This window comes from Gracilinanus agilis, chromosome 5 (genome assembly GCF_016433145.1).
Source record: "Gracilinanus agilis isolate LMUSP501 chromosome 5, AgileGrace, whole genome shotgun sequence".
In the NCBI taxonomy this organism is placed as follows: Eukaryota; Metazoa; Chordata; class Mammalia; order Didelphimorphia; family Didelphidae; genus Gracilinanus; species Gracilinanus agilis.
In genome coordinates, this window is record NC_058134.1 from 293772512 (window position 1) to 293786559 (window position 14048).

At 38.5% G+C, this 14048-nt stretch overlaps 1 protein-coding gene across 1 annotated transcript; it reads right to left on the reverse strand.

Annotated features, from left to right (window-relative positions):
• Positions 1–7947: 7947 nt before the first annotated feature.
• LOC123249687 (biogenesis of lysosome-related organelles complex 1 subunit 2-like) lies at positions 7948–8262 on the reverse strand. Its single transcript, XM_044678817.1, has one exon. The coding sequence runs from the start codon at positions 8245–8247 to the stop codon at positions 7948–7950; it is 300 nt and encodes a 99-aa protein (XP_044534752.1). The 5' UTR covers positions 8248–8262.
• Positions 8263–14048: the final 5786 nt, after the last annotated feature.

The window sequence follows — 14048 nt, forward strand, 5'->3', positions numbered from 1 at the left end:
TCTGATAGGAGAGAAGGTACTTCAAAGTTGTTTTAATTTGCATTTCTCTAATCAATGGTGATCTAAAGCATTTTTTTATGACTACATATAGCTTTGATTTCTTCTTCCAAATACTGCCTATTTATATCCTTTAACCATTACAAATTGGGGAATGGCTTATATTCTTATAAATTTTACTAAATTCTCTATATATTTGAGATATGAAGCCTTTCTCTGAGAAACTATAAAGTTTCCCCGCCCCCCCGCCAAATTTCTGCTTTCCTTCTAATCTTGGCTACATTGGTTTTATTTGTACAAATGTTTTTTAATTTAATAGAATCAAAATGATCCATTTTATATCCCACAATGCTCTCTGTCTCTTGTTTATTCATAAATCCTTCCAACCAATAAATAAGATAGGTAATATGTTCCATGTTCTAGTTTACTTATGATATGTCCCATTATGTCTAGGTCATGTATCCATTTAGATCTTATTTTGGTAAATGGTGCAAAATACTGATCTATGCCTAGTTTCTGCCAGCCTGCTTTCCAATTTTCCCAGCACTGATAAACTACGAGTCTTATACCAGCAATTGGCTGTTAGATATCTCTACCTACATGTCCCAGAGGCATCTCAAACATGATGATTAAAATGTGGCTCATCATATTCCCCTATCTTTTCTCCAAATGTCCCAGTTTCCATTGAACACCACCATCCTTCCAGTCATCCATTTTGGCAAACTCATTCAGCTTTTTAATTGTCAATTCTGCTTTCATATCTCTTATGTTCTTTTCTCTCCACTCTCCACTCTCATAGACATAATCAGGCCTTCTTTATTTTCACCTGGAATATAGCAACACCTCCCCTCCCCCAATCAGTCTCTTTACTTTTAGTCTCTAACCCCAATTCACCTCCACATAATTGCCACAATAGTCTCCCCTAAAGCTCATAGCTGACCACGTCCTTACCTTAGTAGATAATCTTTAGTGACGGGATTAAGTACCATCTCCTGTTCAGTTGGCATTTCTATCCTTTCTTTGTTGGTTCTTGAATGCTTTTCCAAATTTATCATACATTACTTGATTTCACACTCTCAGCTGGCCTTTTTGCTGACCCAGAACTGTTCCTATTGTTTATTTTCCTGCTTGTGTATATCCTGTTATCTGTTCCCCATTCCTCAGATATATTTCCACCTCCCCCTCACTTCTAAGAAGTCTTCTCAGGGAAGCCTTTCCAGATCCCCTTAGTGTAGGGGGTTGGCAACCTTTTTGGCTGTGAGAGCCATAAACGCCACATTTTTTAAAATGTCATTCCGTGAGAGCCGTCCAGTGCTCACAGTGCCGCTCCTGTAACAGCGCCTGAAAAAAATGGACTTCATGCTCCTGCAGAAAGAGCCATATCTGGCCCTCAAAAGAGCCAGATATGGCTCGAGAGCCATACGTTGCCGACCCCTGCCTTAGTGGATAGTGTTCTTTCTCCCGAAATTGCCTTATAATTACTTACCTGTGCCCCTCAGTAGAATAGAACTCCTTAAGGATAGGAACTGCTATTAATTTTGGCTTTGTTTCCCTAGTGCATGATAGCACTAATAGTGTGTGCATATTAAGAGCTTAGTAATTGCTTGCCCAAATGAATTGAAATCAAGTAGAAATATAGGCTTTAATACAAATATAAATCTTCACAGGTTTGTGATCTCTAGGAAAATTGACAAATGAACGTGCCCTAATACTGATTCAAATCAAAAGAACCTAGCTGGTTAAGAAAGTAAGCACAATACTTTTCTGCATATTTCCAATATAAACATGGACACTTCCCCTAATGCACACTGAAACTGGTTTTATACTTTTGTAATGAGTTCATATGACCAGAAAAAAAATTTCTTATTGATTAATCTTTTTTTTTTTTTTAGCCATTAACTTCTGTGTATTGGCTCCTAGTTGAAAGAGTGGTAAGGGTGGGCAATGGGGGTCAAGTGACTTGCCCAGGGTCACACAGCTGGGAAATGTCTGAGGTTGGATTTGAACCTAGGACCTCCCATCTCTAGGCCTGACTCTCCATCCACTGAGCTACCCAGCTGCCCCCTGATTAATCTTTTGATAGTCTTTCCAAACCTCAGTTAAACTGTGCCCTACCTAACATAAAAGGCCTGTCACTAAATTTTGTTGACAAACTGTGAATACTCCAGGATCACCTCTACACAAGGAGGCAGCTGGTGGAACAGTAAGTGGTGGACTTGACTTTATACTGTTATAGGTCATTTATAATTGATGGGTAGGCATGGATAGTGAGTAGAAAAAGACAGACCGGCTTGGATGACTGAGAACATTCTAAGCCAGAATGTCAAAGGGGTTTTGTTCAGAGAGACTGAGTGGTGTGGCTGTTTCCTGCTTTGGAGGAGAGGTGTGAAGCTGGGAGCTGCTGTACCTTTGGATTATTTGGGATCTCCATAGAGGAGGTGGATCTGCAAATCAAGATAGAAGAGGAAGGCCTAGGTAGAGTCAGGATCTGTCCTGTAGGTGGTGAACAGCTCCAAGAAGTCCTGTACTCCCAAGCCCTTTTGGATGATCTTGCTGAGAACAGAAGTGTTCCTGTATCTAAACATCATCTGGCAGTCATCAAGGACCTTATGTGAGATCCCCATAGCCCTGTCCCACTCAGCTGAGCCATTTGCTGGCTGGTTTTTAGGTAGCTTAGGACTAGCCACCCCAACTGTCACCATTCTCTGGCAGTTGGTCCCTTAGAGGTTAGAAACCCCCCTCCCTCCAATTCCCATCTTACCAAACCAATAAACTTTGCTTTAACTTCCTTGTCATCCTCTCTCTCAACCATCAAAGGATCCACAGAGAGTTAACTATCCCTGACTATTGTGAAAGTTTCAATTATTGTTATTTCTCCCAAACTGTTTCCCATTCCTCATTAGCGTTATTATTCTTTCCCCACTGGGATTTGTGTGCTCACAGTGTGTCCCCTGTGTGTTAAGCTCCTTCCCTGTCAGTTCTCAGTTGTGAGCTGCCATTGCCTTCCCTATTCAGTTACTGTTTTTTCAACACCAAGTAGAACAGTGATGCCTGATACTGTCCCTGCTCTGGAAGGAGGTCACCAGAACCTGGGTGATAGAATAAATAAAAAGAAATATTTTTTTCTTTCTTCCTGGTTATATTATCATATGAGAGAGCAAAGAAGGGTAAGATTCATAAGGACTGTGATGACTTAAGGGAAAGCAGTCCAATCAAAAATTATAAATATCCCAATACCAGAAAAAGAAACTGAGGGGGCAGCTGGGGGGCTCAGTGGATTGAGAGCCAGGCCTAGAGATCAGAGAACCTAGGTTCAAACTTGGCCTCAGACACTTCCCAGCTGTGTGACCCTGGGCAAGTCACTTGACCACCCTTGCCTAGTCCTTACTGCTCTTCTGTCTTGGAACCAATACACAGTATTGATTTTGAGATGAAAGGTAAGGGTTTAGAAAAAAGAAAAAGAAACCGAATAAGTCATGAAGAAACTTGCAAGGGAGGAGGGGAGCACAGCAGGGAACAGTACCAGATGAATTTATAACTGATTTAATCAAGCATGCAAAGTACGATTCTTGCCAATATTACACAAATTGTTTGCAAAAATAGAAGGGATCTTGCCAAACTTCTTCTGTGCGATAAATATAGTCTTGATACCTAAAACAGAGATAAATCAGAGAAGGAGACTATTGACTTTATGTGTACTATAGAGTTCTTTGGAATTCTGATAAAGCCTATGGACCCATTCTGAGAATAATTTTTGTCGACTACATTAATAAATAAAGGAAATACTAAATTTCAGGTCCAGGTTAAGAGGGGGAAAAGTTGTAATTCTTTCCTATCCAAATTCACAGAAATTTGCAGTTGATCAATATTCAATATTTTTTTTTCTCCAAAGTCCCATATAGTTCACTGTATGGCATTATGGCACTTCAGTGCTCAGTGGAGCTGACTCTTTAAGAGTACAATGTCCCCAGTCTCCTGGGCTCGTCCTGGTGTCTTACTTAGCTCAGGTCAATCTGATGCTGAGCTGGATCAAAAAGCTTGCTCACCTGCTGCTCTCTGTGTCCTCACTGGACCAGGTCAGGTGGATCACTTTGCTATTGGGCTGTGGCCGCCAGCCTGACCCAAGCAGGTCATTTAGCCACTCAGTTCTCAGAGAATGGTGTCTCTACTACAGAGGTCAACTTGTTGGACTCCATGGCTTTGTACTACAAAGGGAAGGCAAAGCATCTTTCTACCTTTTGTCATTGCCTTGGCGGGGTGATTCTGTGCTCTATTTAGTTACAGTGTCACAGTATTCTTTCCTGGAAGAGTGCTACAATGCTTATCTAGCTAAGGGAAGGATGGACTCAAGGTTCTTTCCTTTAACTCCCTAGGCAATAGCTCTGAATTTGTTTCTTATCTTGCAGGCTTTACCAAGAGAAATTTGGCCAGACAGTTCTAGGTTCAAAAGCTCCTTCCCTGGCTAAGGCACTCCACCTTGCATTAGGGTCACAGTCTTAATTCAGTCCACTTCACTTCCAATACTCAGGAATGCACCCAGGAGGCAATTTCATTATATTGTTGGCCTCTTCCTTTGCAATTAAGTAAAATCAAATCTCAGACTCTTTCTAGGAAGGACTCTTTCTTTAGCGTCTGACGGCCTTTACCTTCATATTTCAGGGTCGGTGTCTTTTACCTCCTCCAAACTACCAGCTTTTCCTCAAATCTAGTTGGGGGTCCCCTCATAAAATATTATAGCACTGAAAGAAATGATGAAAGATACAGATTCAGAAAAACTTGGGAAAACCTTGATGAATTGACTCATCGTGAGTTGAGAAGAAGCAGGAGGGCAATTTCCACAATGCTTCCAATATTATAAAAGAAAGCAACTGTCAACAAGTTAATGATCAATGTAATTAGCAATCATAACTCCAGATCATTGGTTATGAATCATGCTTCTCACCTTTTTAAAAATAGGCAATGGCCCAGAGGTAAAGAATGAGGTTTAGGCTTTTGAGCTGGGCCAGGCATTGATTGGTTTTGTACAAGTATACTTATTTCTTATAAGGTAAGGCTTTGATGTTTGTTTGTTTTGGGGAGCCAGAATTTGAAGGATGAGGGAAATATTGCTAGTAACATCAAAAAGTGAAGAAAGCATCAATGAGTCATTGAAAAAACAGAAGAAAGTTCAGAAGAGGTCACAGACAAGCAGGGTAGTATTGTTCTACCATGGTGAGTTTATATATATATATAATTTACATTCTGGCGAGCCAAGACAAATGAAACCTACTATCTTCTGAGGCAAAAGAAAATGAATTTCACAAGAATGATTTTTGTATTAAGCAGTCTGTCACTGCTTATTTGGTCTTTTATGTAGGGACTTTATATACTACAACATACATATACATACATTTACATTTATAAATGATATATACATATACACAAGATATAGGTAGTGATATGAAAATATTCAGGGATTATTTGTTAGATACTATTGTCAATCATACTTATCAACATGCAGAGACATTTTAAAAACCAGTTTATTATATGCTTAGCATAGGCTCGTGGTATTAAAAAAAAACAAACAACAGTGATCCCCAAATAACTTTTTCAGCAACTGTAGTCTTTAATTATACCATTAGGAATCTCACTGAGAGCAAAAAGGAAGGCAAAACTACACATTTCAAGAAGCAATAGAAGAAAGGTAAATAGGGTAAAGTGACTTGCCCAGGGTTACATAGCTAGTAAGTGTCAGGCCAGATTTGTCTAGCCCTTTCCACTCTTCTGCCTTAGACACAATTCAGGGTATTTTTGTGTCTAAGACAGAAAGCAAGGATTTTTTTTTTTAAAGAAAGAAGAGAAAAACGATCTTACCACAACAATGAGGATTCACCATTTGGCTTTGTTTTTCTTTGTATAGGGAAATGTTCATGTTTGCTATTTTTGTCAAGTTCATAATACTATAAAGAAAATGAAATAAAAATAAAAATGAAAGTCCTAGAGAAAAGATAATGAAATATACCTACTCCTACCTGGCAAAGAAGAAGGTGACCCTCTGCCCCGGATGAAGTATTTTATACATCCATTGATCATCTCCTGAAAGAGATCCCAAAATAAAAATGTCCAGGAATATCATAGTTATATGAGATAGATGTATCTGTATGAAATATTTTGGTTTAATTGTTTTATTTTGTTCTGTTTCAGACTGAACATTTTATGTGACAACCACATAAAAACAAAAGATATCAATTCAATTGTTTTTCAATTTTAAAATAAAGGAATGCCAATTATAATCATACTATTAATCAATTTGGGGCAGTTAGATGGCCCAGTTCATGTAGTGCTGGACCTGTAGTCAGAATGACCTAAGTTCAAATGCAGCCTCAAGACACATACTAATAGGGTAGGCCTGAGCAAGTCACTTAACCTCTGTTTGCTTTAATCCACTGAAGAAGAAAATAGCAAACCAATCCAGTATCTTTGTCAAGATACCTTTATAGCTTTCTTTGTCCTGAAGACTCAGACATGACTGAATGACTGAATGGCAAATTAATCAATTTTGTCTAATCACTCTGAGGGAATGTACTTTCTAGAGAAGTTTATTCGGGAGGGTTTATTGGGAAGCAACTTCTGTGTCATAATAAAATTTATTAGTAAATTAAAATAATTTTTTAAACAAAGGAGGAAAGGGGAAAGTCACAAGAAAAGTGTTTTTTTTTAAACCCTTGTACTTCGGTGTATTGTCTCATAGGTGGAAGATTGGTAAGGGTGGGCAATGGGGGTCAAGTGACTTGCCCAGGGTCACACAGCTGGGAAGTGGCTGAGGCTGGGCTTGAACCTAGGACCTCCTGTCTCTAGGCCTGACTCTCACTCTACTGAGCTACCCAGCTGCCAAGAAAAGTTTTTGAAAGGTAGAGTATAGGAAGAGAATACAAAGGAGGAAAAAATTGGGATAATATAGTTTAGGTTCCCAGGGAATCTATTATAAGCCCAAACCACAACCTAAACTGTCAACATTTTATTTTACTTGGCTTGGCCTTTATCTATTAATAGTTCAATTTTTTAAAAATTTTAAACCCTTAACTTTCTGTATATTGACTTATAGGTGGAAGATTGGTAAGGGTAGGCAATGGGGGTCAAGTGACTTGCCCAGGGTCACACAGCTGGGAAGTGGCTGAGGCCGGATTTGAACCTAGGACCTCCCGTCTCTAGCTCTCAATCCACTGAGCTACCCAGCTACCCCCTATTAATAGTTCCATTTTGAAAGAATAGTAAGGGTAAGAACAACTGGTAAGAAACATATTACAGAGGTGTGCATCTGGCACTTGCTGGTGTCTTTATTGTTCATATGCAGTTTGGGGTTGCAGTTCTGAGTCACAATCCTAATTAGGGCAGAGAGAAATACTGGCATTTACAAAGAGATAAAGACACTTCCTTAGTAAAGACCAGCATATAGACCAGGAGAGCAATGACCATACCTCTCCCGGCATCAAAGACTTGCAGACCCCTAGACCTAGCTCTAAAAACAGCAGCACAAAAGCCTGAAGCTTGAAACAATGCCATCCCACCCCTAGGTGAGCAGAGCCCAATTTTATTCATTCATTTATTTATTTGTTTCTTTTAAAGGTTATATACTGACATTTTGTTTGTTACTGAGTAAGGGAGGGGGGGGAACAGTAGGAATGAGTCCAGGGTAGGCGGGAAGGCAGGGAGGAGGAAGCCCAGACGAGGCCTGATTGCTGAGCCTTGTCCAGGGCACACAACGATGTGAGAGGGAGAAGAGGGCTGGGACCAAGATGCAGGGGTATAGTTTAGAAAAGCATCCAGGACAGCCAGGAACCAAGCTGAGCCAACTCGAGCTGGGGCTGGGATCGTCCCTGGGGCAGCAGCACCATGGGGCTGAAGCACAGGAGCCTGAGAAGTCCATCCAGGTATGCAGCTCTTGGGGGACAGTCTTTGGCTAAAGCATTTTCATCGCCTTTCTAACTTCTTGTACTTTGCTTCTAGTTTCTTTGAATATGCGTCCAACTTGTAGACTGCCTGCTCAAAAGCAGCTACTTGCTCCTCAATTAAAGTGATCTGATCCAAATCAGGCTGAAGTGCTGCATATTTCTGGTTAAAGTCCTTCAGGTTTCTACTTATGTTTACTGCAATATCTTTCATTTCTAGATACTTCAAGCTAGTCAGTTTGTTCATATTTTCCAGGAGTTTATAGTCTTCACTGGTGGCTGTCAGCTCGCCAGTTAGATACATGGCCATTTTGGAGACCATGTCCTGGCACAGCCCTGTGATGTCCGCCTCGGAGGGCTCCGTAGCCTCCTCGGCTGTCTCCTCCACTGCATCATCCAGGTCAGGGAAGGGAGGAAGGATGGGAGGAAAGGGGGTGGAGGGGGAGGAATGGGAGAAGGAGAAAAAGAGGAGAGGATAAGGAGAAGGGGGGAAGGAGAGAGGGAAGAGGGAAGGATGGTGAAGAGGCCGCGAAGTAGAGAACTAGGGCCCAATTTTAATATAAGGTTCAAAGTAAAGAAGTAGGCTGAGAAAATAAGCAAACAACAACAATAAAAACAATTTGACTATGAAAGCTACTATGGTGGCAAAGCAGACCAAAACACAAACTCAGAAGAAAATAACATTATAAAAACAACTACAAGCAAAACTTCAAAGGAAAAAAAAACAGCTAAATGGACACAAGCTCAACAAGAATTCCTAGAAAAGTTGGAGAAAAAGAATAGAATTTTAGAGGAAAAATGAGAAAAGGAATGATGCAAGAAAATTATGAAAAAAATAATTACTAGATTAGTAAAAGAGGCACAAAAAATACCGAAGAAAATAATAACATAAAAAATCTAAATTGGCCTAATGATAAAAAGGTACAAAAATTCATCAAAGAAAAGAACTTTTTAAGAAGCAAAATTGGCCAAGTGGATAAGAGGTATAAACCCCCCCTAAAGAAAATAATTATTTTAAAGTTAGAATTGGGAAGTGGAATTTAATAATTCCAGGAGACATCAAGAACAATTAAACAAAGTCATAAGAATGAAAAAAAAATCAAAGAAAATATGAAATACTTCATCAGAAAAAAAAACTGACCTGGAAAACAGATTAAGAAGAGCTAATTTAAGACTTATTTCATGTCCTGAAAACCATGAAAAACAAAAGACATCTAGATATCATAGTTCAAGAAATTATAAAAGAAAATTGCTGCTGATATCTTAGATCCAGAGGATAAAATAGAAATTGAAAGAATCCACCAATCACCTTCAGAAAGAGATCCTAAAATAAAAACTCCCATGAATATTAAAGCTAAATTCCAGAGCTCTTAGGTCTCAGAGAAAATATTGTAAGCAACCAGGAAGAAACACTCAATTATTCCGGGCCCACAGTCAGAATAACACGAGATTTAGCAGCTTCCAAGTTAAAGTAGAGGGCTTGGAATATGATATTATGGAAGGCAAAGAAGTTAGGATTATAATTTAGTAAAACCTGAGTATAATCCTTTGGGTTGGAGGTGGGAGATAAATATTTAAGGAAATAGAGGACTTTCAAGTATTCCTAATGTAAAGTTCAGAGCTGAATAGAAAACTTGACATTCAAACACGAGACTCAATAGAAGCATAAAAAGGTAAAAACGGAAGAGAAATCATATGGGATTCAATAAAGTTAAACTGTATTCCTACATAAGAAGATGATAATTACAACTCCTTAGATCTTTATCATTATTAGGGTAGTTAGAACGAGCCTACATAGATGAATGCTATGGGTGCAAGTCAATTATGTTGGGATGACTACAAAAATAAAAATCATAGGGATGAAAAAAAGGGATGCACTGTGGGAGAAGGGAAAAGAGAGGTAAACTGAGGAAATTTTTTTTCATGTAAAGGAAGCACAAAAGGCAAAGCTTTTACTATGGAGGGCAAAATGTGGAGGTGGCATAGTGGACAATACTTGAACCTCGCTTTCATCTGCATTGGTTCAAAGAGGGAAGAATATATATACACATTCATTGGGTATAGAAAATTATCTTACCCAAAAGAATTATAGGAGGGAAAAGGTATAAAAGAAAGGGGTGAGGAAGAATAAAAAGTATGACATTAAGAGAGACAATGGTCAAAAGCAAAACAGACTTTTGAGGAATTACAATATAAAAAGAAAGAAAAGGTATAAAATAGAAGAAAATGGAATGGAGGGAAATATACTTTTGGTAATCATAATTATGAATGTGAATGGAATGACCCCACACGTTATAAGGATAAAAAATAATAAAGGCTGATATAAATATATATTAGTAATTTAATTGAAGCCATGCTGATAGATAAAGTTATTAGACCACGCGCTTGTAAGAATTCAAACTGCCGCCCCAGCCATTATTGTCTCCTGTCTCTTCCTGAGTCTGCTGGCCAAGAGAGGCCACTCCCCCCTAACCCAGGAGATTTAAACTGTTCTGTGTGGAGACGTAGGCGTCCCCATGCCCAAAGAACCAGAAACGGAAACCCGTTGGACTACGGGAAATGTAGTTTGATAATTTCCACGTGTCCATAGAAAATATATATACTTTTAGATGGCATCTCCCAAATTTCACTTTTACAACATGTAATAGGACATTTGTTAATTAAGAGTTAAGAGTTGATTAAGAAATAAGGTTGATTGCAATAGATAAATATAGAAATTTGAGAAAGCTGGATTTCCTTAAGCTAAAATAGAATTTGTAAGAGAGGATCATGGGAAATAAAAAGAATTTCTCAGAGGTTTTTGAAAGGGACAGTTAGACCAACTCACTCTCACTCACTCTCTCTCTTGGTCTGTCCTGACTCAAGGAAGGTGTTCCAAGGATTTGCTTGGAGAAGTTGGAAAGTTAAAGAAGATCTGGTGAATTTTCTACTTGAGAAATATCCAAGTAAGAAGGAAGGAAATTGTGGTGCAATATCACTGCTTTGCCAGTGGTGGCAGAAGGGAGCAAAGCTGTGAGGATTCTGATTGGCTGGTTTTTCCCATTTAAACAGCAGGAAAGAAATCCAATCTTTTTCATCATGATAAGTTATATTTTTTTTTTAGTTTTAGGGTAGTAAGTTAGAATTGGGTTAATAGACAGACAGGAAGATAAGTTAGCCTTGATTTCTATCAAGGGGAAGATGGTTTCTGTGAACCCAGAAATTTGGGGTTTGGGTACAGTTAGAAATTTAGATTTAGGGGGGCATCTGGGTGGCTCAGTGGATTGAAAGCCAGGCCTAGAGATGGAAGATCCTAGGTTCAAATATGGCCTCAGACACTTCCTAGTTGTGTGACCCTGGGCAAGTCACTTGATCCTCATTGCCTAGCCCTTATCACTCTTCTGCCTTGGAGCCAGTACACAGTATTGACTCCAAAACAGAAGGTAAGAGTTTTAAAAAAAAAAAAGAAATTTAGATTTAGGGTAAATATTATTCTTACTTGTTTCCTTTTTCTTTCCCTTTTTCTTAAATGTTAATAATTTCAATAAGCATTTTTTTTATATATAACTAGCCTGAGCTGGAATTTTTCAGACTGCTTGGGAACCATCTTTTCCAACAGTCAAAACAATAGCCTGTTCATTCAGGACACAGGTATTGGAAATACCTATACCAATACCAATAACTTATAAGGGTTAGAAAACCCTTACAACACATGTAAAACAGAAGCAAATGTCAAAGTGGATTAGAAACTAGAATCCAACAATATGTTATTTAAAAAAGATACAATTCAAACAGAAAGAAACAAAATGGTTAAAATAAGGGGTTAGAGCAAAATTTATTATGCTTCAGTTGAAGTAAAAAAGGCAGGGGTAGCAATCATGATCTCAGACAATGCAAAACCAAAAATAGATCTAATTAAAGAAAATGATTAGGGAAGGTATATTTTGCTACGAGACAAAGAAGTAATATTTTTAAAGTTTATAGCATCTGATAAAGACATCTCTCAGGTATATAGAAAACAAGAGTCATTTTTTAAAAAATGATCTATTTCCCAATTGATAAATGGTCAAGGGATATGAACAGGCAGTTTTCAGAAGAAGAAATGAAAGCTATCTATAGTCATTTGATTAGCATTTTTATTATATTAGCTCAGCCTACCCATAAGCAATTAATGTTTTTCCAGTTGTTTAGATCTAATTTTATTTGTGTGAAAAGTATTTTGTAATCCTGATCATATAATTCCTGTGTTTGTCTTGGCAAATAGATTTCCAAAGAGTTTATATTGTCTAGAGCAGGGATGGTGAACCAGGCCCTGCCCCCACTCCACCATCCAGACTAAGTATTGTGCCTGCCCCCCACCCCTAAGACTGAGTGCCATGCCCGCCCTTACCCCATGCAGGGGAGAGAGAAAGCTTTCCCATTGGGCTGCTGGCAGAGGGGTGGGTGAAGTGAGGAATGTTCTCAGCAAGTATAGAGATGGGGAAGAGAGTGACCTGAATGCTCCACCCGCCTCCAGCTCTGCTACCTATGAGTCACTTACCACCTGTGTACTTACTCCCAATGGGCTGCTGGGCATAGGGATGGGTAATAAGAAAAAATGTCATCAGGTGTGGGGGAGAGGGGTAAGAGAGTAGCTCTGCCCAAGTCCCTCTGCCTTTCTAGTAATGAACTCTTGGGGGGTGGGGCAGCCACATGCCCATAGAGAGTGCTCTGCATGCCATCTTTGGAAATTTAGTTGTACTATCTGATTTCCTGTTTATGCCTGAGGAGGGTTTAAAGCTCCTTTACCATCCAGGGCTTTCTGCTTTACCTTTCCTAACAATTACATCGTTTCAATCAAGTCCCCAAACTATTATAACAGCACCCATGCCATAGGTTGCCATCACTGGCCTAGAGTGATTTTAAATTGAGTTTCTCTAACTCTTGCTACTGAGTTTTGTTGGAAATATATAGAGATGGTGATGATTTATGTGGGTTTATTTTGTACTCTGCAACTTTGCTAAAGTTTTTAATTATTTCAACTAGTTTTAGTTGATTTTCTAGGATTCTCTAAGTATATCATCATCTCACCCACAAAGAGTGATAGTTTATTGCCTACTTTAATTCCTTCAATTTCTTTTTCTTCTCTAATTGCTAAAGCTTGCATTTCTAGTACAATATTAAATAACAGTGGTGATAATGGGCATTTTTGCTTCACTCCTGATCTTATTGGGAAGGCTTCTAACTTATCCCCATCCTCCCCTCCATTGTAATAGTATCCCCCCAACCCTGCACCTCTTTATGTGTTATAATTTACCCCTTTTTTTACTTCTCTCTTCCCATTTTTCTTAGTAAATTTTTCTTTTTCACCCCTAGTTTTTTTATATATATCATCCTAAACAGCTTACTACTACACTCTCTGTCTATGTATACTTCTTCTAACTATTATGATAATGATAATTTTTAAAAGTTACAGATATCATCTTTTCTTACAGGAATATAAGTAATTATTGAAACCCTTAAATTTTTTCTCTTTCTTATTTCTCCTTTTGTATATTTCTTGAATTTTGTATTTGGACATCAAATTTCTGTTTAAATCTTGTTTTTTCTTCAGGAACTATTGAAATTTTCTATTTTATTAAATAACCATACTTTCTCTGAAAGAATATAGTCAGTTTTGATGGGTAGGTGATTCATTATTGTAAATCCATTTCCCTTGCCTTCCAGAATGTCATATTTCAAGTCTTGTAATCCTTCAATGTGGAAGCTGCCAGAGCCTGTGTAATCCTGACTGGGGCTCTATGATATTTGAATTGTTTCTTTCTGACTGTTTGTAGTATTTTCTCCTTGGCCTGGGAGCTCTTGAACTTGGCAATAACATTCCTGGGAGTTGTCATTTGGGGATTTATTGCAGGAGATGATTTGTAGATTCTTTCCATTTCTAGCGTAGCCTGTTCAAGAATATCAAGGCAGTTTTCTTGGATAATTTCTTTTAATATGATGGCTAGGTCTTATTTTTAGTCATAACTTCCAGGTAATCCAATAATTCTTTTTTTTTTAAACCCTTGTACTTCGGTGTATTGTCTCATAGGTGGAAGATTGGTAAGGGTGGGCAATGGGGGTCAAGTGACTTGCCCAGGGTCACACAGCTGGGAAGTGGCTGAG